This window comes from Neophocaena asiaeorientalis, unplaced genomic scaffold (genome assembly GCF_003031525.2).
Source record: "Neophocaena asiaeorientalis asiaeorientalis breed wild unplaced genomic scaffold, Neophocaena_asiaeorientalis_V1.1 scaffold962, whole genome shotgun sequence".
NCBI lineage: Eukaryota > Metazoa > Chordata > Mammalia > Artiodactyla > Phocoenidae > Neophocaena > Neophocaena asiaeorientalis.
Window position 1 is genome coordinate 17,161 of NW_020174277.1, and position 25,448 is coordinate 42,608.

The following is a 25,448-nucleotide window of genomic DNA, read 5'->3' on the forward strand; positions in this document are numbered from 1 at the left end:
TTATTTCTGCTCTAATCTTTATGATTTCCTTCTTTCTACTAACTTTGGTTTTTGTTTATTCTTCTTTCTCTAGTTCCTTTAGGTGTAAGTTTAGATTGTTTATTTGAGGTTTTTCTTGTTTCTTGAGGTAGGCTTTTATAGCTATAAACTTCCCTCTTACAACTGCTTTTGCTGCATCCCATAGATTTTAGATCATTGTGTTCTCATTGTCATTTCTCTCTAGGTAATTTTTATTTCCTCTTTGATTTCTTCAGTGATCTCTTGGTTGTTTAATAGTGTATTGTTTCGTATCCATGTGTTTGTATTTTTTACAGTTTTTTTTTCCTGTAATTGATATCTAGTCTCATAGCGTTGTGGTCAGAAAAGATGCTTGATATGATTTTGATTTTCTTAAAATACTGAGGCTTGATTTGCGGCCCAAGATGTGATTTATCCTGGAGAATGTTCTGTGTGCACATGAGAAGAAAGTGTATTCTGTTGTTTTTGGATGGAATGTCCTATAAATATCAATTAAGTCCACCTGGTCTAATGTGTCATTTAAAGTTTGTTTATGTATTTTATTTAAGTTGTTTATTTATTTTATTTAAATTGTTTATTTATTTTATTTAAATTTTTTATTTATTTTCTGTTTGGGTGATCTGTCCATTTGTGTTAAGTGGGGTGTTAAAGTCGCCTACTCTTATTGTGTTACTGTTGATTTCCCCTTTTATGGCAGTTGGCATTTGCCTTATGTATTGAGTAGCTCCTATATTGGGTGCATAGATATTTACAATTGTTCTATCTTCTTCTTGGATTGATCCCTTGATCATTATGTAGTGTCTTTCCATGTCCTTGTAACAGTCTTTATTTTAAGGTGTATTTTGTCTGATATGAGTATTGCTACTCCAGCCTTTTTTTGACTTCCATTTGCATGGAATATCTTTTTCCATCCTTTCACTTTCAGTCTGTATATGTCCCTAATTCTGAAGTGGGTCTCTTGTAGACAGCATATATGTGTGTCTTGTTTTTGCATCCATTCAGCCAGTCTGTGTCTTTTGATTGAGGCATTTAATCCGTTTACATTTAAGGTAGAGTCGGCGGGAAGATGGCGGAAGAGTAAGACGTGGAGATCGCCTTCCTCCTCACGGATACACCAGAAATACATCTACGTGTGGAACAACTCCTACAGAACACCTACTGAAGGCTGGCAGAAGACCTCAGAGCTCCCAAAAGGCAAGAAACTCCCCACGTACCTGGGTAGGGCAAAAGAAAAAACAAACTTTGTTATAAATCAGAAACTAACACACCATTGTAAAGCAATTATACCACAAAAAAGATGAAAAAAAAAAAAAAAAAGGAAGTGATTTTGAAGAAGCCGTTTTGGAGCTAAAGGTGATAAGTGAGTAATATCTGAGAATACATATCACTCTAAGGGAAATCTAAGTGTTCTGTACTTGATTTGGGGGAGGAGGATGGTGAACAGGACAGAAGCAAAAAAGCAGTTATCCTTAGAGCTAGTCAACATCTTAGACAGTGGATTTAACCCCAAATCCTCTTCATGTATTTATACATTTATTGTGCTGTACTTTAAAATTAAACTATTTCCATAAATATCTACCATAAAAATTGATCATTTATTTCCCTCTACATTTCCCCTCACATATTTTGAAGAAAGGCACCATGATTAGCAAAAAGTACCATTACTCTAAGAGACCAGAATTCCATCTGGGTACCATGATGGACAGAGGCTTAACAGGGAGTGTTAGTGGTCCAGAACCAAATCCACTGTTTGGAGGAAGTGACTGTGAGGGTTTGACAGAGTAGATTGAGGTGCTGGTTAGTTTTATTGTTTTTTAATTTCACATTCATAGGCTCTTTTATGTCTGGCTTTTTTTGTTGTTGTTCACCATTCTGTTTGAGATTTTTCTATGTAGTTAATTGAATGTAGCTGTAGTTCATTTCTATCTCTTTTTTATTGTTTTGCTTTTTACGTTTAGATCTTTCATCTATAGAAATGTATTTTTGGCATGAAGTTTAATGAAAAGCTCAAAATATTGTTTCATAATGTATATATTCACTTATCTCCATACCAGTAGTGAATAGTGTAGAAAATTTCCACCAGTTTTCAATGCATTGTTTCCCATAAACTTCTCATAGGTACCAGGGTAAGTCTAAATTTTCTGTGTGTGGTTATAATGATTTATCTGTCTATTTCTCTGGTGTTTCCATTTCTAAAGCTATATATTCTCTGCCAAGACGAACACATTGTTTCCTTTTAGTTGTAATGTTTTTCTCGTACTGTGGCTATGTTGGGCCTACCTTAAGTTAATTCTTCTCATTTAGCACCAACTGACAAGATATCGATATACTCATTTTATCCATCTTCTTTATGTATAACTTGAATGGAAAAAATCTAATCCATTATGTCTTGAAGGAAAGAGTGACAAACTCTCCTGAGCCATGTTACTGCGATCTCACTTCAGTATCCTCCCAGTAAGAGGTCAAAGATTTCATAGTCATGGAAATAACCTCATGCAGGTGACAGCATTTTTCAGTACCTTTCCCATAACAGTTCTTTGACTTATTGGTGTAAAGACAAGTCCAACCTTTAGAAGCAGTTGTTTGATTATATATCCATGCTTATCTTTCACTCATTTAAACTTTGTCTATTTTACAGCCACTTCTAATGCTCAGAAATGGGTATTCCTTCTCCTTCCTCTTTCTCAACATAGATATAGGTTTCATCTGCTTATGTCAACTTGGAACTTAAATGATTATATTCTTCCAGGAAATGCAAGGTCTCTTTGGTTTATTTGTTCTTGCTTCCTTGGCTTTGATCTGTTCCATTTTTCTCAGGAGCAGTTTATTTCCTTTTTTCAAGAGAATTGGCAGTTCCCTCAGGCAATTCTGAGAAGATGGATTGTCTTTCAGACTGCTTTCTGTTTTCCAGAAGTATATTCCCCCAGGAAGATCAGGGATTGGTAGTAAAAATTATTAGCTCTATTATAATTTTTAGCCAAAAAAAGATGATGTAGCTGAGGTTCCTAATATATTTCCCACAACTGAGAAACTAGAATAGAACTGAGCTTATGGTGGTTCCATACTTTGTGATATCAAGTTTTAAAAAGACAAAATAATATATAGTCTCAGAAGTTAGAATATCCATCATTCTTGAATAGACAGTGAATTCATCTAGTATTCTGGTGCTGTTATATTTTGATATGGGTGTTGGTTATGTGAATCTACTAGCTGACCTAGCCTGTGCAGAGTTCAAGAAGAGGAGGGGTAGTGGAAGGAAAAGAAAGGAGTGAGAATGGAAAAGTAAAAAGATCTTGACTCTTTCATGGACTCACTTCACCTTGTTACCTTCATGTTTTAGATAATCTTTACTCAGTGGAAGAAAGAAAATTTGGAAAAATGACAAAAGAAGATTGTTTAAGGAAGTGACTACATGTAGTCTCAATTTAAGCACAGAAGAAGTCTTCCTTGAAACTCCAATAAATGGAATAGACATATGATATAGATACAGAACAGATATAGATAGAGGGGCAACATGTCTACATTGGCAAATTTTACTCTGTTCCTTCCCTATTATCCTTCTATGGCCAATTGCAGATATGCTTGTGTAGAGGAGATATGACAGGCATTGGTATAAGTTCCAGTATCAGCTTCAATGTTCTTGTAATTTTTGAACTTCAGATACCCATTTATCTCATGGGAAAAGAAAAGAACCCCCTTCCATCCACAGAGAGCAATGGTGCTTTGTCCATCTTCTCCCACTGGTGTAGCTGTGAAACACGAGGACAAAAAATGTCCAAGTCTCAGATGAATGACTTTCCTCTCCAGGTTTGGGTTCTGGTACTCATATTTTCATGGTGGGTCCAGAAGATGAAGGAATAAGGCTGAAGTGCACAGGCAAGGGATGGTTTCCCCAGCCTGAAATACAATGGGAAGATGCAAAGGGAGAGAAGATCCCATCTCTCGCTGAGGACAAGAGACAAGATAATGATGGGTTGTTTCAGTTTGAGGCATCCCTTCTTGTGAGAGACAGGTCAAAGACAGAAGTGTCCTGTTCCATGAAGAACCCTTTCTTTGGACAAGAGCAAGTGGAAACCATTTTTATCCCAGGTCAGTGTTGCTCATTTGAGGGGCAGGACAGGAGTAAGGAGGGGATATTTATGACCTGGGATGGGCTAGACTTGCTTGGTGTATGTTTTTAATCAGGTTTGGGGAGGGGGTCCTGTGTCAGAACCTTTCTTCCCTAGGACCTCTCCTTGGAAGGTAGCATTCGTTGTGACTTTGGTGATACTTGGGGCTTTCATTGGTGCTGTTGTGTATTTGGCTCAAAATGAACGACAGAAAAAGAAGAAACTATCAGAAGTCAAGAAGGAAAAGGAGAAAGAAAGTAAAGCCAAAGGTAAAACTGTGAATCAGACTTGGTGGGGATCTGTGAATTCATGGGTTTGTTAACATGATTCCGCATGCGGATGGCATCTTTTGGGAACAAAGAGATATGTGTAAGGATGAGTTAGAGCGCCAAGACCTCCTATAAAACATGGAGCCCAGGACCTCCATGAGAAAAAAAAAAGTATTATAAAGTCCATTGGAGAGAGAAAATATCACTGGTATAAACATAGAGGTTTTTTTTTTAATGGTCATAATAATTCTCAATTAAGGTAATTTTTTTGTTTTAGGTATATGGAAGTAGCACTTAGGATCTGGGCTTAGTAACATAGTCTAGAAAATATTTACTTTCTGTTAAATCCATTTTGTTATTTTCTTTCCTTTTTAGAATCATTTGAGAAAGAGCTTGGTAAGTCTTCCACTTTCTTTGCTCTAATAGAGGAAGTAGAGTCATTACTGTATGCTGTGTGTCTGGCCTCTCACAGGCTGTTATTCCTTTCAGCCAGAAGGAAGAAATTGTATCGGCAAGGTGAGTTATACTGATGTTATGGTTGGATGAACCATTTCATTGGCCCCTCTGTTCTGGTCACCCCCTATTTACCTTGTTGGTGAGGGAGGGATCCCATACCCTAAACAGTATAAGATGTTCAAACACATGACACCCAACACTGGACAAAAGAGATTGACAGCAGTTTTTTAGTCACATGTACCCACATCCTGGGGAAGAAAGACACCTCACACCATGCAGGACCACATGGAGAATGCACCTGGGAGCAGAACGAATTAACATGGTCTGTAGGAGCCAGGATTTTCAGGAATAAGAGAATGAGGTGGCGCTGTTTTCTGTGGAAGTATGTAATTGGCTTGTTTGATATTTTTTGCAGGCTGACAGGGAGGTAAAGTTCATTAGGTTGAAGACCAGCTGTGGTTCAGCTGTTTTGGCCAACAGGGAAATTAGCTGAGAGGGGGAGCTTTTCCTGCTGGGTGGAGGGCATACCTGGTGAAAGCAGGAGAGCTCACGATTAGGCATTTGGAGCCCTGTGAAGCTCAAAGGTATCAAGGCAGCACATAGAATTTTAGGCTTTCCAATACACTCTCACAATTTAAGCCTACTTTTCCTTTCTTCCCGCGAAAAACCAGACCCTCATATTTTAACATAGATGTAGAATGTGGAAAGTGTGAGAAATAAAACAGGAGATGTAAAAGAGGGCAAGTACATCAGAATTGTCATTGAGATAATGAATGCAGAAATATAGTACTATCATAAACCCTCAGATTTCTTGTGGTCACTGCAATTTCACACCCTGAAGTGGCATTCCAATGAATGAGAGAATCTAATTCCTTTGTTCTATCTCAGATTGGAGAAAAGCAGGGTTATATGCTGGTGAGTAACTGATGTTGTCTTGGGGCTTCACGTACTTCAGGATTTCATGAGACATTTCCAGAGAATTTTTCAGATAGGTGCCATCATCTGGAGATTTTACTTTGAATCTGGGAGTCCAAAAAAATACAAGAGGTAAAGGGATAAGCATCTCACTAGTTCGGAGGAAACGTCCTTAGCATATTTTCCCATATGATTTTCTTTTTAGACTGGAGAAAGGAATAGTTCAAAGCAGGTGAGTGCCCTTACTATTTTGTCTCACTTAATCTCTTTTATACAAATGAGAAACTACTCTATTTGTATAAATTCCCAGTAATACCTAACTGGTTTTTCATTTCATGGCTTTCATTTCAATCTCATGCAGAAATGTTAACAGATTTCTTACTGTTCTTACACCGTTCATTCATCAGCATAAAATTATACAACTATTTATTCAGTGCCCAATAAATAGAGTGGAGCTGGTCTCTAACTTCATGGAAAAGCGCATGTACAAACTGTGATGAATCTTATGAAGGAATAAAAGACTGTCATGAGAAAAAAAAATCGTGGATTAAAGGAATTACCCCAAGGAATTGATATTTAATCTGAGACTTAAGTGATATGGTAGATCTATTCATGTGAATAACATTGAAAGAATAGTTCAGTCAGAAGGAAGTCTATTACATACCCAGTCTGATACACAGAAGAGCTTGTTGCATCTCAGTGGAAAAATGGCCCCTGACCATCTTAGGGTCTTTCCAGAATTATGAGTCGATTTCTACTGCTTGCTACTTCACTCTGAATATCCCTGTATCCACACACATTTCCCAGTTAAGTTAATCCTCCAAAAATTAAAATATATTATAATTTCTAACATACAAATTCTTATGAGAAAACTTTTAATTATTGAAGATGTTCGGTTTGACAAGAAGCAGATTAATTACTACTAGTATTAGCACTATTGCTATTATGAGTACAGGTATTAGTGTTATTACAACCATCAGAAGCTAAAATTTACCAAGTGTTCATCATGAACAAGATGTAGTACTAAGTTCTCTACACATTAGCTCGTTGACTTTTCACACTAGTCCTGTATGTACTGAGGTACCATAATGATGTACATCTTCATGAGATTAAAGTGGGACAGAGAGAGACAAAGTAACTTCAACATCACTGCCATGAAAGACAGAGTGATTATCAAAATCCAGCTCTTTCTGACCACACAGCCTGGGATTTCAACCATTAGAAATATAATAAGAGTGTATGAGAAGTAGATGACTTAGTTTTTACATAAGCCTAGAGAAAAATGACACCAAAGAAGCTTAAATGAAAGTGGGTACACTGTGATTGGAAATAAGGCATGGCTTAACTATTAAGAGCAAGCAGTAGAGCAACCAGCATTTGCAGGAGGTTAGAGAAACAACAACTTGAAATATATGATCCTGGAGATTTTCAGATGAGACAGACTTCTTGGCTAAATGGTCTCAGCCTGTCTGGAACACATGGTTACCCAAGGTCCTTTCCATCCCTGGCCTTCTATGATCTACACATCATGTGTCTCCTATGAATGAACATAGGAGAGAACATGCATTGTTTTACCTAATCTTCCATTTCTCTCCCCCTTATTTTTCTTCATTCTCCTTTCCCAGTAATTTGCATCTTCCCTAAAACTAACAAGTCTCCACTGTGGAATGACCTTTATTTTTTTTCCCCCATACCTACAGTGGTTTTTACTCTGGATCCAGTCACAGCTCTTCCCAACCTCATCTTATCTGAGAGCAGAAAACATATTTATTCAAAAGAGAGTGTTTCTCAGAATGGTGATGCCCCAACACACCAAGAGCAAGGGGAGTCTGAAGCCATCTTCAGTGTTCTGGGCAAGATTTTTCTTACTGTGGAGAGACAATACTGAGAGGTAGAAGTAAATATTGGGCAGAAGTTGGATCTAGAACTAGATGGGCTCTGGGTGTTTGCTCAGACACAGCAAAGAGAGAGGGGTGGTTTTTAGAATGTCCAGAGAAGAATTTCTAGGCGGTGGTATACAAGGCAGGAGAATTCATATTTCCCACCTCCCAGAGAAAGCCTCTGTCACTGAGGCAGCACTCCTGCAAGATAGGAGTTTTCTTGGACTGGGATGCTGGGAATGTGTCCTTTTACAATATGATCGATGGGTCCCACATCTATCCTTTTACTGGAATCACCTTCTGTGGGACCCTTCATCCTTATTTTAGCCTTCAGGGTGCTGGCGCATCTTTGACCATCTGTGCAGCTTCAGATCACACTGAAAATTGTCCTGATTCTTCTCCAAAGACCTCTTTAACTCATTTAAGTAGTTGTGATATAAGCGTCCCCCAAGAAACTCTCTATTACCTCCATAAGAAGTGAAGTGTCAGCACCTCTGCTGCCTCTGCTCAAGCTTCTTATAGGTATGTTGTCCAAGAAAGCTCTTCTTCTTGAAGAGTAGGTCATTCTCACTAGGTATAAATCTGACCCCTTTCAAAGAGAGGTAGAGGGAGAAAGAGAAATGGCACAGCTAGAAAATGTCTGAGGGAATTTCCTCCAGTGCTCCCTTTGGGGAAATACTCTTTCTGGGCAGCAACGATTTGTCACGAGAAAGCTCCAAGTTAATTCATGGGCCTTTCTTCAGTTCTGGTACTTACTGTGTTTTGAAGTAAATATGTTTAAAGCTACATCTAAAGAGAAAATCTCTCTTCTTACTATTTTTGTTATCAAATATGGAAGAGGGAGTGATGTTTAAAGGGGAGGGTCTCAGTTGAGCAGTACTGTTGGAGATACACGCAGAAATCTGTTCAAGTCTTTTAAAAGTTAATGGCTCAGCTTGTTCTTTCTTCAGACTTTGGTGTCCATCAACTTCTAAACTTGGACTTTGCCAAGGTGTGTTGAAGACTGATAAATAACTGTAAAACCATTTGAGGAGAACAAGCCTCCTGGGAAGGAAGAGCCTTTTTTTAAAAAAAAGAAAAAAAAACAAGTTCTTACTGGTCAGCAAGTCCAGAACTGTATGTGAATAAAAAAGGAATGGATGTTACAATTTATGTTTTCAGAGAAAAAAAAATCATCAAATAGGAATGGAGAAACATCCTCAGACTTCATGAAGAAAGAGTCATCATTAACATTGCCTATTTTTTTCTTCCTGACCAAGTTCTTCCCGCTGTTGAGGGTTTTTCCTTTGCCTTTAATGCAGCTAAGCCTTCTCCAGGTGTTTATCACAAAGTTTATGTTTTCAAGAATATAAAATATGAGCTCCTCCTGTTAAATGAACGCTCTCTTTCTGACAGTAGATGAGATCAACTTAGATCCACTTAGGTTTTTCTGCACTTCTAGCAGATCTTTAAGTGACAAGTCCCTTTAACAACCTCTCTTGGAAGGTATACTGCCATAGCAAAAGTTCCCTAACACACAGCCACTAAGTGGCAGTCAGTATTTGAACCCAAGAAGAATAAATCCAGAGCCCAGAATATTAACTTTACTGACAATAAAGGAAGGGCTTAAATAACAAGCGAGAAATAATAAAAGCAGGAGAGAGGTAAATGAATGGTGGGGAAAATATTAATAGGTATAATCAAGTGGACATGTGGATGAGGATATGTGAGGGTAACAACAGAATGGGTACAAATGGTATTGGAAGTATGATATGGAACAGGAAGGACAATGCGTTCAGTTTGGGATATTTTACTTTTGTCATACATATATGTGTGTGTGTGTATATATGTATATATATCACACAAAATGTGAACCCTGATGTAAACTATGGACTTTAGTTGAAAATAACATACCAGTATCAGTTCATCAGTTGTAACAAATGTACCACACCAATGCAAGTTGTTAATAATAGAAGAAACTAAGGGGTGAGAGGGGAGGGATAAGGGAGTGCTCTAGATTTTCCACTCAATTTTTTTGTAAACCTGAAACAACTCTTAAAAAATAAAGTCTTTTAATTTAAAAAAAAAAGGATGAAGTACTGGTACATGCCACAACATGGATGAACTTTGAAAACATTACACTAAATTAAAAAAATACAGACACAAAGAAATCCATATATAGTATTTTATGATTCCATTTATATGAAATACCCAGTATAGGCAAATTCACAGAAACAAAGTATATTAGGGGCTGGAGGGAGAGAAAAATGGGTGTAACTGCTTAATGGTTATGGAGTTTCCTTTTAGAGTAATCAAAATATTCTGGAGCTGGATACTGATGAAGGTTGCACATATTGTGAAGGTAAAAATACCACAGAATTGGACAGTTTATTTTTTTCTTTAAATAAAATTCTAATGGATATGAAAATTAAATACACTTTGATTACATTCCTTCCTAATTTTGATTGAACTCAGATTTGAGACAACATTTCAGTAATTATATATCTTTCTCATCTTAGTAATAACATCTTTCCCATTTTGCATTCTGCCATTGAGATTTCTCTCTTCAAGAAACTGTAAAATCAGAGTCTAAAAAGGCCTGAAAACTGTTCATGATTTTTGGTTCCCTTTAAGTTAAAACAACAATAAGAATTGGACACTTTAAAATGACTAAAATGATGAATTTGATGTGTATTTTACCACTACTGGAAAAATTTAAAAACTAAATCAAATAAATGTTCAAATACTTGTGAAATAATAATACTACAGTATTACACTACATAGTTTCAAACATAAGTTTATGAGTTTAAAAATAGAGAAAACATATCGTGACCCAAAAGAGAAAACTCCAGAATGCCGCAGATGAAAAATCCTCAAAGGACAGTTAAAACCGTGACGTCTGCCTTCCTAGAAAGCAGCAGCCTGTCATTTGCGGGTATTCCTCATTCTCACTTCAGAAGCTTTTAAGACTTCTTCCAGATCTTTATTTCTTCACATTCTTTCTTGTCCTATGTGTGGCTTCTCTCTTTTAATTCATTGTGACTTTTAAAATATTTTTATTTCCATTGCATTTTATTACTTGTGTTGCATTAATTGCTTATGTTTATTCTATAATTGTTAATTTTAAACTGTGTGCTTTTTTCACTCTAAAACAGAAATTGATATTTTCATAAACATAACACATTTTTCTCTTGGACTAAAATTTCTGAAAAATTTCCTTACTCCACATTCTTAATTAACTTTCTGAAAAAGTCTGGTGCAGGAATTACACAGTTTATGTGATTTTCAAGATTATGTCTTAGTGATCAGATTTTTCTCCTTATATTCAGCTGTATTTTCTTTACCTTATTTTAACCGTATTTTTTGTTTTCTCACCCCCACTTGGATAATTAATTGCCACTTTCCTAGAGAAACCGATCAAATATTTGATCATTCCTTGCACTTCCTCCTCTAGGCTAAATTGCATTTCCCATTGGATTTTCTAAGGGTCTTTTATCACCAGATATCAGATTGTGATCCGTAGGCAGGATATCAGAGAGCTTGGGATATGATAGGTCACAGAAGGGATCAGTCTCCAGGTCAGATTTGGTGCCAGAGTAAAGTTAAAGCCTCTTGATTAGGTAAATGGGTGATCGTGTGAGACCCCTTCAAGCGGTTGGTGAAAGGGGAAAAGAGCTGGGACTGAGAATATAATTCTGGTTTCCAGAATCCAAGGTTATTGTTTTCCTTGGAGGTGTTGCTGGGGCTCTCTTAGGTGCAGGGAAAATGTCAGGAGAACCTACAGTAAGGGACCAAAGAATGAAGGGGGTGCAGAATTTCAGAGAAGAAAATTAGGGGGGTATAGATAAGGCACTTGTTCATGTTATAGAAGGAGAGACATCCAGAAGTGTAGTCCAGAGAGATTCTAACCTGTCCCAGAGACATCTTCAGAAAGCAGAGGCTTAGAGGAGAGGAAATGGCCCAGTACTCATTTCCATAGCAACTCACTGCCCGAACCCATTCTCAGTTGACACAAAGATGACTCCTTCACGACACCATCCTTGGCAACACTCAGGACCCATACTGTCCTGTCCCCAACCTCCGCTTCTTGTAACCACCTTCCTGAGATGAGCCCCTCCTGGCCCATCGCAGTGAGGATGCCGTCAGATCACTGTAGGAAGTCTGGTTGCGTGACCGTCTGTGGGCTACACGCTCATTTCCCTCAGAAAGGATCAGTTCTGAGTGAGCTGTATTTGGATCCAATGTCTCATTCACTGCAGAGAAAGAAAATCCATTCTGATAATAATCAATACAGGAATATTTTAAAATATCAATTTCATGATATTAACATCCAAACAGGAAAACAAAAGTTACAATGACTTAAGAAATTTAAAGTGGAAGAACTTTCTAGGGCACACAAAACAGCCTATCAATACATGAGAAGTCCTTCACTGGTAGAGCAGGAATAGCCAATAAGCAAGTCACCATATTTGTAATGATCTTAGTGAAATGTTCATGCCAACAGAATCCCAGTTAAGTCTCAGCTCTCAACTTCAAAGTGAGGATGGCTTTGCCACTTTTTTTCTTCCTTTCCCTTAACTAAATCACTTGGGAATGTGCACTGGGAGATTAAATTATTGTCTTTTAATTCTTTTGCTTCTATTATCACTGTAAACTGAGCTTTTTCAGCACTGATCCTCAATTACATGAATGTAAGCCATCAACTCTCATGTTCCATGAATTACTGACTATCCCCTGAATGTCTCTGTGCTTCAGTGCCTGCTGCAAAGAGAGGTTAGGGAAAGTGTACAGTAAGGCTCCCATCACAAAGTGTGCTCCACGCTGTTTCTGTTTTCCTAACTTACCTTTTCTACAGCTCTTCCTCCAGATCAAGCCTACAGCCCCAACAAGAGGAAGTAATCCCAAAATAAGCAGTATCTTCCATGAAAAATTCATCCCAGGCTCTAAAATGGAAACCCCAGAATCACATTAAATCATGAAACTGGGAAATTTTCAAGATCGTTCTTTTCATCTGAGAGCTCCTAGACTGGAGAGGAAGGTGAGAATTAGTCCTGTCAAGAAGAAAGTGGGTCTGCTTCTCCTTGCTCTGCAGAGGCTGAGGAGAGGCTGGGGGTTTATGCTAGCTTTCTTGTTTGCTCCTCTCAGAAACACACACACACACACACACACACACACACACATACAGTTCTCCCCCTTCTCTTTTCCAATTATACCACCACAATCACTGGAATAATGAGGGCAGCAAAAGGATAAATTTACTGAGTCCACAGTCATGAAGATGGTGTTAAGGAAAATTAATTTCTAATCCAGAAGAAAACCCATCATGAGGGGGAAAGAATGATGTCATTGTTTTCACATTAGAAGAAAAGAGATTATAGATATAGTGATGATAGAGTCAATTCTTGGAATTCAGTAGATAATAATGTAACCATATAACCTTAGGGCTTTAGTTGGGAATTTCAGGAAGAAACTCTAAAGAGGAGAATCTCTAGGTGTCCTGAAGACCAGCTTTGCAAGAGATAGCAAGAGACTTCATCAGAAAGAAAACATAAAAAACAAAAAATAGAAAAGCAATAAAATGAGTAAGTTTGTGTTGGTCTACATATTTATTTCCCAAAGCTGAGAGGAGCACATGGAATCACTAACCTGAAGGAGAAAAAGTTGTCATTTTCTCCTCACCAAGAAGGGGGTTGCTGATGGAGCAGGTCACATTCACAACAGAGCTGTTTTTGACCAGTAGAAATGCCTCCACATGGAACAGGCCCTGGCTGCCTTGAGTCAGGTCCTGGGAAACTGATGGTATTGTCTTTCCTTCCATGTCCCTCCATTGCACATGGGGCTGTGGGAACCACCCTTCTGAAGTGCACTTCAGCTTTGTTTCTCCATCTTTCAGTGCCTCCATGGAGATCCGAGGGGAAGAACCCAAACCTGGGAATAGAGATGAAGGAAGGCAATTTAGAGTCTCTGCAAGTGGTTACACAGTCAGTGATTGCACAGAGGGGGAAGGAAGGGTTCAGAGACTTGGAGAAGAAAGCAAAGCTTAGGGGGGAATTATACTCCACTCAGGAACGAGACTAGCTGGAGCCTTTACTTGTCTCCTTTTGTTTGCAAATTTTTATTTTTATGCTTTGTATTCCTAAAATCATTCTGGGAGAGATTAAAGGATACAATACATTTCAAATCCAATTTTTTTCCTTCTATACCTGAAACAAAGTAACTTTGACCAGGTAGGTTATGAGTCACATAGCCAGAAAAATAAAAAAGACAGAATATCCTCAAAGAACAAAATCTTATAAATACATGCGTCCAATGGCAGAAAATGATGAAGTTCATTAAAAGTTTTAACATGTGCTCTCATGGATGTTTTCTAAACATATTTATTAATTTGAATACACCATCAATGGGAGAAACAAGTAGATTTTCCTCAATTTAGGCAATGTCCTCAATGGCATTTGCTAACCTTGGAAAATCAATTCTCACCCACAAACATAGGCAGTGGGAAATCATGATGCAGGGATTGATTTTGTCTTTCCTCCTCCATCCTGCCAATACTGTCAATATTTATGATTTTTGCTTATATGGTGGATCTAGTTTAGCCTTCAAATCATCATGCTTCCTAATAACTACATATTTCCCAGAATTTTAAAAACACACTGAAATAATGAGTCCTGTGTACTTATGGAGTAAGAATCTCACATTTTACTAGGTGTATGGCCACTTTATGGAGATCCTGGGAAGGATACAAATTTACACACAAAGGATCAAATCTGGTCCTTTAGGGTTTGTGGACTTTATGTATTTATTACAGCTCCTGTACATGGGAGAGTTTACTAAAAATTTGATGAGTGAATGGACATTAAGAAAATTTCAGGTGCCAGAGAAATTTTCCATGAACTAGCAAGTTAAAGCTGTGGGAACAAATGTTGATTTCAAAACATCTATCTAGAATCCTTACCTACGATCTTCAGGTCCAAATCAGCTTCCTGGTAGACACCATCTTTTTCAAAAAGGCACTGGTACTTCCCATCATCTGAAGTCCTGGCATTGTTTATCTGCAGGGTCAGCCTCCCCTCATTGATAGCATCACTCACCAATGCAGTCCTCCCTCGGTACTCGGCCATCTGCTCTCCAGCCACATGGTCCCCATCCATATAGACATAAACAGCAGGATAACGGTGTGATCGCACCCACCTCACCTCCATACTCTGTGCATCAGTCTTTGGGGACAGGGAACAGGTTAATTGTATGTCTTCTCCCACTCTGACAAGGATGGGCTGGGAAGGTCCAATCACTTTTAAGGAAGCTGTTAAATACAGCAGACAAAAAGCAATGGAAGATCCAAACTGGAGCAAATAGTGTCATCAGTAAGAACATCTTGAGTAGGGTTTAGAACCCAGGGACATGCCAGGGGAGCCCTGAGGTTCAAGGTCATCCCTTGGAGAGGTAGAGGTTTGGTGGAATCAGGATAGAGGTTGTCCCTATTCAAGGCAGAACCATCTCATTAGGTGTGTCTGTCTGAAAATTATCACTAACAGAACCCACACTTGCAGCCCCTACCTATAATCTTATTCAGTTTACAGCCCAATAAGAAAATAATTTTGCAATTAAAATTTTATCATTTTAAATTTGCACAACCTTAAACTACTTCTTAATCTGTGTATGTCTCAGCTTCTTATACCATAAGACAAATATATCACTATCAAAATCATAAGTTTTTACTGGAGTTAATAACCATATAAAGAGTTTGATGACCATGCAGTGTGAGTGGAGACCTAAGATTATAAGACTTGAGGTCATTGGAGCCAATCCCACTCTAGACCTTGATAATGGGAAGGGAACAAAACTGAGTCAGGTGGCTTTTTAGTAATGAAATGTGAAGAAACCTTCCCTAGTTTGTTTTATAATACCTTATAAGTCAGATCCGCCACCGTATTTCAGTTTCCCAAGCTCCCACATATGTGGGGCGCTAAACACACAGCAGTCGATGTTCTCAGGTCATCTTGAGAAATGTTATAAGATCAAGAATTGGGGAGATTGGCAAAATACGAAGCCCAAAGCAAGAATGAATACATAAAAATGAGTCTAATTCCCCCATTATGAAGAATGGAGATTTTCTCTGAGGGCTTTCCTGGTTTTTCCTGGACCCAACTTGCAGTTCTCATCAGGTCCTGGCCATGTTGATTATGCTCTATACTATATTTAGAGTCATCCTTTTCCATCAAATGGTAGAACGTTTTTACCATTCTAATGCTGAAGTGTAATGATCATTTATAAAGAAATACAAGCATAAATTTGTAAACTGTCTGGACGGGGAGTCAATGATCAAAGGCAAAATGTCCTCATTATGTATTTAGCCAAAATATTCTAGGTACTTCTCTAGAGAGGAAACTCGTTGCCAACATAATTTTAATTTTCAGATCATTTCATTCTATTCTTGCTAAAATTTGACTGCCAGTTATATCCAGCATGTTGTTTGCTTTGTTCTTCAATTTTACCTAAAACATATTATCTCTACTTCATATGTATCTGTTTAAATATAAAGACAAAAGTAGGAATCAGAAGAAAAAAAAAGAACTAGTAGTTAGTTTGCTGCTATTTCTCCATCCATGTATCTTATAGTAATAAAGCAGACTGTTTCCTCATCTCTGTTATCCATATGAGGTTTTTTTTTACTCCTGTCCATGACCTGTGGTACAAATCAACTCAACTGAATTACTCTTCCAGATATTGGTAATTAAGAGCTAAAATTGACTGTTTCCCAACTGTAAAATGATGATAAATCTATTCACCTTTAAATTATTGTAAGAAAAGAAAATAATTCCTGAAAAGCACTTAGCATCGTCCCAGGCATGTTATTACCATTTCAAAAACTTAGTCATTATCTGTATTACCAACAACATTATTTGCCAGAGAAGGGAACTAGGATTTCAGTCTCAGGACTTCTAAGGAAATCTCGGTTCACCAGCAGCCTCTGAGCTCTAATTCACAAGCTCTAAAAACACAAAGGTAGCTGTGAATCTCCTACTCTACTCTCTATTAGGAGCTCACCCTCAAAGCTCCTGAGGGCACAGCCCTCCTCCTGACAGGGAACCCACGGAAGCTTTGTCTTTTCATATTGCTTCAATGTGGGTCCAGAAGGTGTGCACAACTTAGAAACAACAAGACATCAGATTGTATTTTGTGTGCTAGGTGTCCAATGGGCATGTCAATTTGGTTCAGATAATTTAGAGAAATGAGCCTTCACTTAAATTTTTCTTAAGGGACAGAGACGTGGGTCAACCTGCCCAAACACTAGCTTGGCTTTCTGATCTGTAACTAACAAGCTCTGCCAGCCAAGGTTTCTGTCCTATCACAAGCAGATGTCACCTGGGTGGGAGGGTATCCGACTTGGAAGGTAAGACTCGCAGATGTGCACTCTCTTCAAACTGTGGAGTTACCTTTGACCATCCCAAGGCCCTTTCCTTTATCTTTATGGTCCAAAGGGGTCCAAAGTGTCACACTAGACTCTGACAGAGATTGGGGTGTGTTCGCCGCCCTAATTTTCCTCAAAAACTCCTACATGGGCCGAAAAGTGTGCTTAAACTCACCTAACATGTGCACAGGCACGCACCCACATAAGCATATATTCCTGTAACAGGTGACTTGAGGGAAAGCAGAGTACTGATGGAAGGAGAAAACGAGCAGGTAGGGGGCAGGTTGGTTGTCATGGGCTGGGAGAAGAGGTCACAGAAATGAGGAACAGGAGGAAGATGATAAGGCAACAAAGGAGAAACTGAAAGAGGTTCAAAAATCAGTTGGTTACTGTTTAAACCACTTATCTTAGGTACAGTAAAATCATACCTGCAGTCCAACTATTAAGTAAAGAAATAAAAAGGAAAATGATAACCCCAAGCACAGGGTCCCAGGCTGCATCTAAGAAAGTCACAGCTCCCTCCCGACAGTGATGAGGTCAGACTTACTGGGGTGAAGAGCAGGTACAGAAACCGTAGCAGGGCCAGAGGTTGCAGGTGGTGGGTGAGGACCGCCAGTTATCGTGATGGCACTGCTTCCTCACACTAGAAACTCACACTAAGGCCTCCAGAGCTGGGCCAGCTGTCCTTTGTCTTGCCCTACACACTCCCTTTCCTCCCACCCAGAAGGACAGAGCTTAGGTCTGTACCCATTTTAGGCATCCATCTGAGGCTCATTGGGGTCCCATGAACACTGAAAGTGGCAGGTTACGAGGTGCAAAGGTGCCTTCAGGAAGCTGCACTTTGCTGGTCCCTCTACTACTAAATGTGAGACTTGGGAAGGTCATGCCTCAGTTTCTCATCTGGATCACGAGGTGTCACCTTCTCTGTGCACGCTTTGTCCAAGGAGCACCACCCTCCCCTGGAGAGGGCAGAGGCTCGTGTATACTTGTGAGAGCCACCACCTCTACTTACCCAGCTCTGTCTGGAGTTTTTCTGGAAAAAGAATGAAAATAACATATCAAGGAATTTGGTCTAAGGGAAAGGAGAGAAAATATTTCCCAAAAAAAACCCCCAAAGTTCTACATCTTATGGAAACACTTGATTCATAAGAAAAATAAAATGTAAAAAACTAATGATTTTTCCCCATCCACCTCCTGGTGGTCCAGCTGTTTTTCCCTTTCTCTGCACAACAAAAATGCTCTCATTTCTACCACCCCATGATTCTGCTTGTTTCTGCTTATATTTAACATATCGATATTTAACTATTTCATAAAAATAATAATATTCTTTTTATAAATGCATGAAAAGTATAAAAATATATGGACATAGACAATTATCACCCATAATTACAAACTGAGAGATATATAAATATATATGTTTTGCAATTATGTGTATATATGTATTGTTCCTTTTAACATTAACATATAATATTTATTTTAACTTTTTTTCCTGTATCCATTTATATGAATAAGTATGTACTTATTTCTTTATATCTAAATGTAGAGGGTGTCCCAAAAGTCTTAGTGAAATTTTAAGTTATTTAAAGCCAATAATCTTTCCATGATTGGAAATATCTATTTATAGATAGATAGATGATAGATAGATAGATAGATAGATATAATCTTTATCAATTAAGTAGTCCATCAGGGGGATATTTTCAACCATTAAAATTATTTGAAAATACCATTTTTCATCAATACTATAAGTAACATAAGACACTTAACACTCCACTGCTGTATTGGATTTTTGGCTGTTGTTTTTGTTGCTATTTATAAATGAGGCTATAATAAAGATGCTGCTATGTAAGCAGCTGTCTCCATCTCTGATTATGTTCAGATGATAAGCTCCTAGAAGTAACTGGCACAAATACAGCACAAGAAAACATTTCAGTTGAAAGAATATAGTTGTATTTCCTTTATAATGTAACACATACTTGTGAGTAAAGAAAATTAATAAAGAAAGAAGAAAAGGCAGAATCTGAAAGAAACTGGAATGCCATTAACAATAGCTATATAGTGTATATATTTCCAGCCATAAATGTTTTATAGTTTTTAATGCATATTACAAAATATTAGATATTCTTCTTGATTAAAAAATATTAAGTGCTATGGAACAGTCCCTGCAACCTTTCCTGCTAATCAGAGCATCTTGATCCTAGAGGCAGAGCACTGACCTGGGATGGAGATGTCTGAGCCCCTCTCCTCAGTGAGTGTGGGGCTGTAGATAAAGCAGGACACAATCTCTGTAGAGACATTCCTGACCACAAGAGTGCTTTCTACATAGAACAAGCCATCTTCATCTTGGATGCTATGCTTAGAGATAGTCAGCAACTTTTCTCCCCTGATGTCTTGCCAAGAAATCTGAGGTTCTGGGAACCAGCCTTTTGCAGTGCACACAAGCTGGAGTCCGCTTTCCACAGATCCATCCATGTGGATGTAAGGGTCAGACCCCAGACCTGTGGTGGAAAGACACAGCCCTGAGTCCCAAAGCCCATGGAGGCACAAATCACAGAGGCTGGGAGTCCAATGACATTGTATAGGGAGAGAGCAGAAGTTCAAGGTTCTGGGGAGCAAAAGATGGCCCAAAGTCCTCTTCCCATTCAAACTGGAGTTCACATACACTTTATTTATACCCCAGTCTGGATTCTTAAATTTTAACACATGAGCAGTATTTTTATTCAGACCCAGACATGAAAATAAGAGAAAGGGACATAATAACATTTTGCTTGTGTCTCTAGCACAGCAAACTAAGATGTGTTAAAATTTACTCACGAACTCCCTCACGCCACAGACTCTGCCTGTTTCATCTTAATATTATTGTGTCAGGCACTTTGACTTGTTGGATAATATCTTGACTCCAATTAAATAGAATATTTAATATAAAGTGAGACATCATTTCCAGGGAGAATATTTTTCTCATTTCTTCTGTTGGTGGTTGTGAACTTGGGGTGCAAACAGATAATCTGGGCCATGTAAAATGGGAAGCTTCATGTTGAGTTTCTGTATCTAAATATTCCATTCCATGGGAAAATGTTGTCAAGACATCCCAGTTTTATATAATCCTGAAATTCTTTCTCTATTCAACACAACTCTCAAACCCAAATGAAGAGGATTCTATTTTCCATAGATGGTCGTTCTGTCTCTATCACTTGCTGGGGACAGAGACACACTTTCTTCACCTAGAGGCTTAGAAAATGCATGGTTTCTTTTCAAATGTCCCTGATAGTGAAATGCCTTAGTACGTGCCCTCCCCACTCCACATCTCAGAAGTATGTGGATTATTTCATCCATCTTGAATCAACTTGAACATAATAACATTAATAATCATACATAGGTGTTGAGACAAAATGTGTTAGGGAACAGAAAGAGGTCACATCAGCCAGAGATGTTAACATCTCCAGAGAACTATTTCCCTGATAAGGCAAGCCTGATTTTCTCTTTAGCACATGGAGGAGTTATTCCTGCCAGGGAACCATACGATAGTTTACTTTTCAGATATTTGTTTCTCCACAGAGACATCCTTTCTTCAGTCGTTCCCTTCTTCTGACTCTGTCCTACTTTGCTAACACAAAAACATCATGCAGACCCTTGTCACTCACAATGGGTATGTCCCCAAAACAGCTGTGAACCCCCAATTCACTGAACACTAGTATACAGTAATCTCCATAAACGCATCATGTTCTTAATGTCTTAGTCTCATCACTAACTTTCTAACTTGAGGTGGCGTTACACAAAGAAACAATGTGTTCACATCTCAGTGACTGTGTACTTGAGGCTGAGTAGAGAATATGGATGCAGGGCAGTCCGCTAGGGTTGCTCACCCAGCAATTGACTTGCCCTTGTGCACTAGCCTATATGGCACAAATTCTTGCCTCAGCAAAACTGCTAGTGACTACATGTCATCAATGTTAAATAATCCTCAAGAATAGTCAAAACTGTGTAAGTTAAATTTAGGGGAATTGTTTGTGAGTTCACTTTAAAGATTTCAGAACCACTTGCCTCCAAATGAATCAGGATAGAGGACTGGACAGGAGCAATTGCCTTGATGATTCAAAGGGAATTCTTCAATTGGAACCAAGCTTAACACAAATTAATACACTTCTTCTGAGTCCCTATGTCTTTTCTGAGATGCTCACCTGCTACGTTGAGCAGCAAGCTTGTTTCTCCACAATAGTTTCCCTCTTGGAAATGGCACCAGTACTGCCCATGATCAGATGGCCGGATGTTGTGTATCTTCAGAGCCACACTTCCCTCAGTAACGTTGTCCTCTATCCACTCTACCCGGCCTCTGTACTCCTCCATCTGCATCTCCGTCACCTCAGCTCCATCCCCATACAAAAACACAGGTGTGCTGAGCTCTGAGCGGTACCACCTCACCTCCATGTGCCTCGTGGTCCTCTTAGGGAGGAGCTGACAGGTTAGTAGGGCATCTTCCCCGACCATGACCAGGGTAGGATGGGCGGAACCAATCACTCTAAAGTCATCTACAAAAGAGTGACAAAGAGAAACCGGGAAATGCCAACCGGAGGATCAATATGATTGTTTTGGGATGTCTACTCTATGAAAATGGAGGCACCTGGAGGAGGGAAAGTTTTATTTGCAATGTTTTAGAGAAACCCAGCATTATGATTTGCATCTTTGGTTGTACAGAGACAATCTTGTGTACCGAAAATAACACGCAGTTCAAAAATTTTAGTGTGATGGGCTTCCTTGGTGGCACAGTGGTTGAGAGTCCGCATGCCGATGCAGGGGACACGGGTTCGTCCCCTGGTCTGGGAAGATCCCACATGCCGTGGAGCAGCTAGGCCCATGAGCCATGACCACTGAGCCTGTGTGTCCGGAGCCTGTGCTCCGCAACGGGAGAGGCCACAACAGTGAGAGGCCCACGTACCGTAAAAAAAAAAAATTTAGTGTGCGTGCTAAATCTATTACTTACCAGCTGTGTGATTCAGGGGCAAATCCATTATTCTCGATGAGATTTTAAGATTTGCAATCTCAATTTATTCATCTTTAAGATTTTAAAACCACCGTCTCTGGGTTGCTTTTATTCTCAAATAAGTTAATGTGTAAATTGATTTTTTTTATTGGGAACTTTATTAGTTAGTGGTTTATTTTATATTTTACAGTGATTTATTTTCTAGTTAGTAATTTCACTTTGGTGACTGACATTGTAATCACTTTTCCTAAAATTTAGATAATAGATTTATTCAACAGATTTTTCAGCTTTTCAGAATTGTTTTTGTCTTGTCCTATGTAACAAACTGGATTTGTTTTGCTTTGTTTTGTTTCATTTTGTTTTTGTCTGGACTGGGCAAGAATCTAGTTACTGGGGCTATGTAAAATGCAGTTTTTGCAAGGACATTTTGTGGTGGATTAAGGGTAGTGATTAGTGAAGTAAGTCAGAAAGAGAAAAACAAGTATCATATATTAATACATATATGTGGAATCTAGAAAAATGGTACAGATGAACCTATTTGCAGGGAAGGAATAGAGACGCAGATGTAGAGAATGGACATGTGGACACAGGGGGGAAGGATAGGGTGGGACAAACTGGAGATTAGGATTGAAATATATACACTACCATGTATAAAGTAGATAGCTAGTGGGAGCCTGCTGTATAGCACAGTGAGCTCAGCTCCATGCTCTGTGATGACCTAGATGGGTGGGATGGAGGGGAGGTGGGGAGGGGAGGTCCAAGAGGGAGGGGATATATATATACATATAGCTGATTCACTTCGTTATACAGCATAAACTAACACAACATTGTACAGCAACTATACTCTGTGTAAAAAAAAAAAAAAAAGAAAGAAAGAAAAATAAAAGGCAGTGATTAGTATAAAGAGTTCAAGCCTTCCAATAAAATTTTAAGTCATGTTTGACGTCTTCTTTATCTGCAAATTGAAGAGCTGTTTAATAATTCTGTATGTTCCTATGCTTAATAATTTCATATGTCATGTATATTATGTTTTTTCTCATCCTAAAATGCTCCAGGGCCATTTGCACTTTGTGCAGATCCAACCCTCCTAAGAAGGAACTTCATCTCGTTTAGTTGATGCTCAACATCAAGTAGATGGTGCTCAAAAGGTCACTATGGAACATAGATAGACATCTGTTTGCATTGTGTTTATGGAATCCGAGTATAAAGCTAGAACTGAAGTCATACCATTTGGGTGACTTCTTTTACAGGTTAGGAAGTTGCATCCCATATCAGGGAGGGAAGCCTCACCACATCATATAGTTTCTGACAGCCTCAGTCTGGAGCCTGTGTCTTCTGATGTCCTATCCAATGTTTTTTCCCACCTTGCAATCCTGCATTTTCCTTGGGGCTCTGATATTACCCACTGACATTGAATTTTCACAATCCCTTTTCAAGGTACAATATTTTGACCAACAAAATTCAGCTACTGAGATTTCCAACCCCATTTCTTAGAAGTCTCCTTTTAGTTCCTTATTTCCAAGTACTTTTATGCTGTTTAATTTATGGTAGGAAGCAGCCACTTTTTTCTCACCCCGGAAGTGTTGTCCTAAATAGAAGCAGGAGAATGGATGACTTACCATGTTCCAGGTACTGATTCAAGTGTTTTCTATGTACAGCCTGATTTAATCTTAAAGGCTGTGCTAAGCTATGAGATGTAGGTAGGTTGTTATTCTTATCATAAAGATGAGAAAACTAAGGCAGAAGGTATTCAAGTAACTTTCCAAAGGTAACACAGCTGGAGGTGGAGGAGCCCTTTTTATAACACAGGTGCTTTGACCCCTGAATCCCCACTCTTAATATTGTACTAGCCCTTTTGAATTTAGAACTCTGCACCCAGACTGGACCTCTGAGACACTCGAATATGCAGTAAAGGGAAGAAGAGCATCCTACCTGACTGCTTCATGCTGAGCAGTACAAAGAAAAAGGAGGCAACTACACCAGACAGACTGTACCCTGGAAAATCCACCATCTTCCCTGGAACAAACACAAGAGAAAATATGACTGTACCTAAATGAGGCTGTAATACAGCAAGCACTTCCGTGTTTCCAGTGGTTACGTAGACATAAAGAAAAATCAACATCAACACCTTCCACAATCAAATGATGAAATGGGCTTGGTTCCCTTTCTCTGCATTTATCGATCATTTCCAAACTCTTACTTACTGTGTTGTACTTTAACCTATTTGGGGTCCCCGAGGGAAGATTTCTGATTTAAATGAAAATGACTTCTGGGCCAAAGGGACAATAATATTTAGATAATTTTTTTAAATCTCCTTAGATCCATTTATTCTGAGCATGCAGAATTTCAGAGACCTCCTTCCAGTCCCTCCTGCAAAGTCCTTCATCTCTACGGTCTCCAAGATGTAAAGGAAAGAGCAGAAAGGCTCTGCATCCTCACGCTATAGCCAGGAAGCCATTACTAGGGCCTCGGGAGGACCCAGGGACAGGGGATGCCTTGGAAAGGAAAGGAAAGAATAGTGGAAATGGTGATACAGAAGAAGACTGGCAAAGAAATGACTTGAATGACCTTTCAGTATCATCTAGAAGACATATAGAAATGAATTTTTAAAAATAGCCCAACTGGCAGAGATGGGCAAACCCAACATGCCCATTGTACCAGCATTATAAAAATACTTCTACACAGGGCTTCCCTGGTGGCGCAGTGGTTGAGAGTCTGCCTGCCGATGCACAGGACATGAGTTCGTGCCCCAATCCAGGAAGACCCCACATGCCGTGGAGCGGCTGGGCCCGTGAGCCATGGCCGCTGAGCCTGTGCGTCTGGAGCCTGTGCTCCACAACAGGAGAGGCCACAACAGTGAGAGGCCTGCGTACCACAAAAAAAAAAAAAAAAGCTTCTACACAGATTTTAAAAAGTTTTAAAACTACCAGGAAAAAAAAATAGAATGCTAACTTTAGTTTTGGAAAATGAAAAATTCAGAGTGAAAGACGTCTAAGACTTATTCTATCTGCTGTGTCAAGTGTTTTATGGAAAGAAAAACTTGCTTCGCACCAAATGGAAGAACCTGCACAGGAGCAATGATAAGTTACTGCTTCTATCACCCCGTAAACTAATGTCAATACGATTTTATAGAGCGGGGCGGCAGGGGGAACAACAGTCATCTGAAATGGGGATGATGAACCATGTGGTTCAGGAGATTATTTTTACTCCATTATGACTATTTACTTTCTAAAGTGATGCATACTTTCATCTAAAATATCTCTAGGAAAAGTGATACAAACCCAGTCACAAAGCCACAATACCTGAAAGAGTGCTCAAATATTTATGGAAAATTAGACTGAGCATTAGAAGACAGCACAGAACAGTACTAGTTTGCCACTTGAAATAGATCAGTCATGTCCCCTCAGATGAAAGGAAATTGCCTTCTTGACTCCT

The 25,448-nt window shown here is 38.9% G+C and overlaps 1 protein-coding gene and 1 pseudogene across 1 annotated transcript; one reads left to right on the plus strand and one right to left on the minus strand.

Annotated features, from left to right (window-relative positions):
- Window positions 1–1,332: 1,332 nt before the first annotated feature.
- LOC112406839 (butyrophilin subfamily 1 member A1-like) lies at window positions 1,333–8,128 on the plus strand (annotated as a pseudogene).
- A 2,423-nt stretch (window positions 8,129–10,551) lies between these two features.
- Window positions 10,552–24,024, minus strand: BTNL2 (butyrophilin like 2). The gene is made up of 10 exons (XM_024755848.1): window positions 23,946–24,024; window positions 21,214–21,561; window positions 19,252–19,533; window positions 18,051–18,071; window positions 14,582–14,929; window positions 13,273–13,554; window positions 12,471–12,569; window positions 11,815–11,879; window positions 11,347–11,404; window positions 10,552–10,613 (listed from the first exon to the last, which is right to left on the minus strand). Exons 1-10 carry the CDS (start codon window positions 24,022–24,024, stop codon window positions 10,552–10,554), a joined length of 1,644 nt encoding a protein of 547 aa, XP_024611616.1.
- Window positions 24,025–25,448: the final 1,424 nt, after the last annotated feature.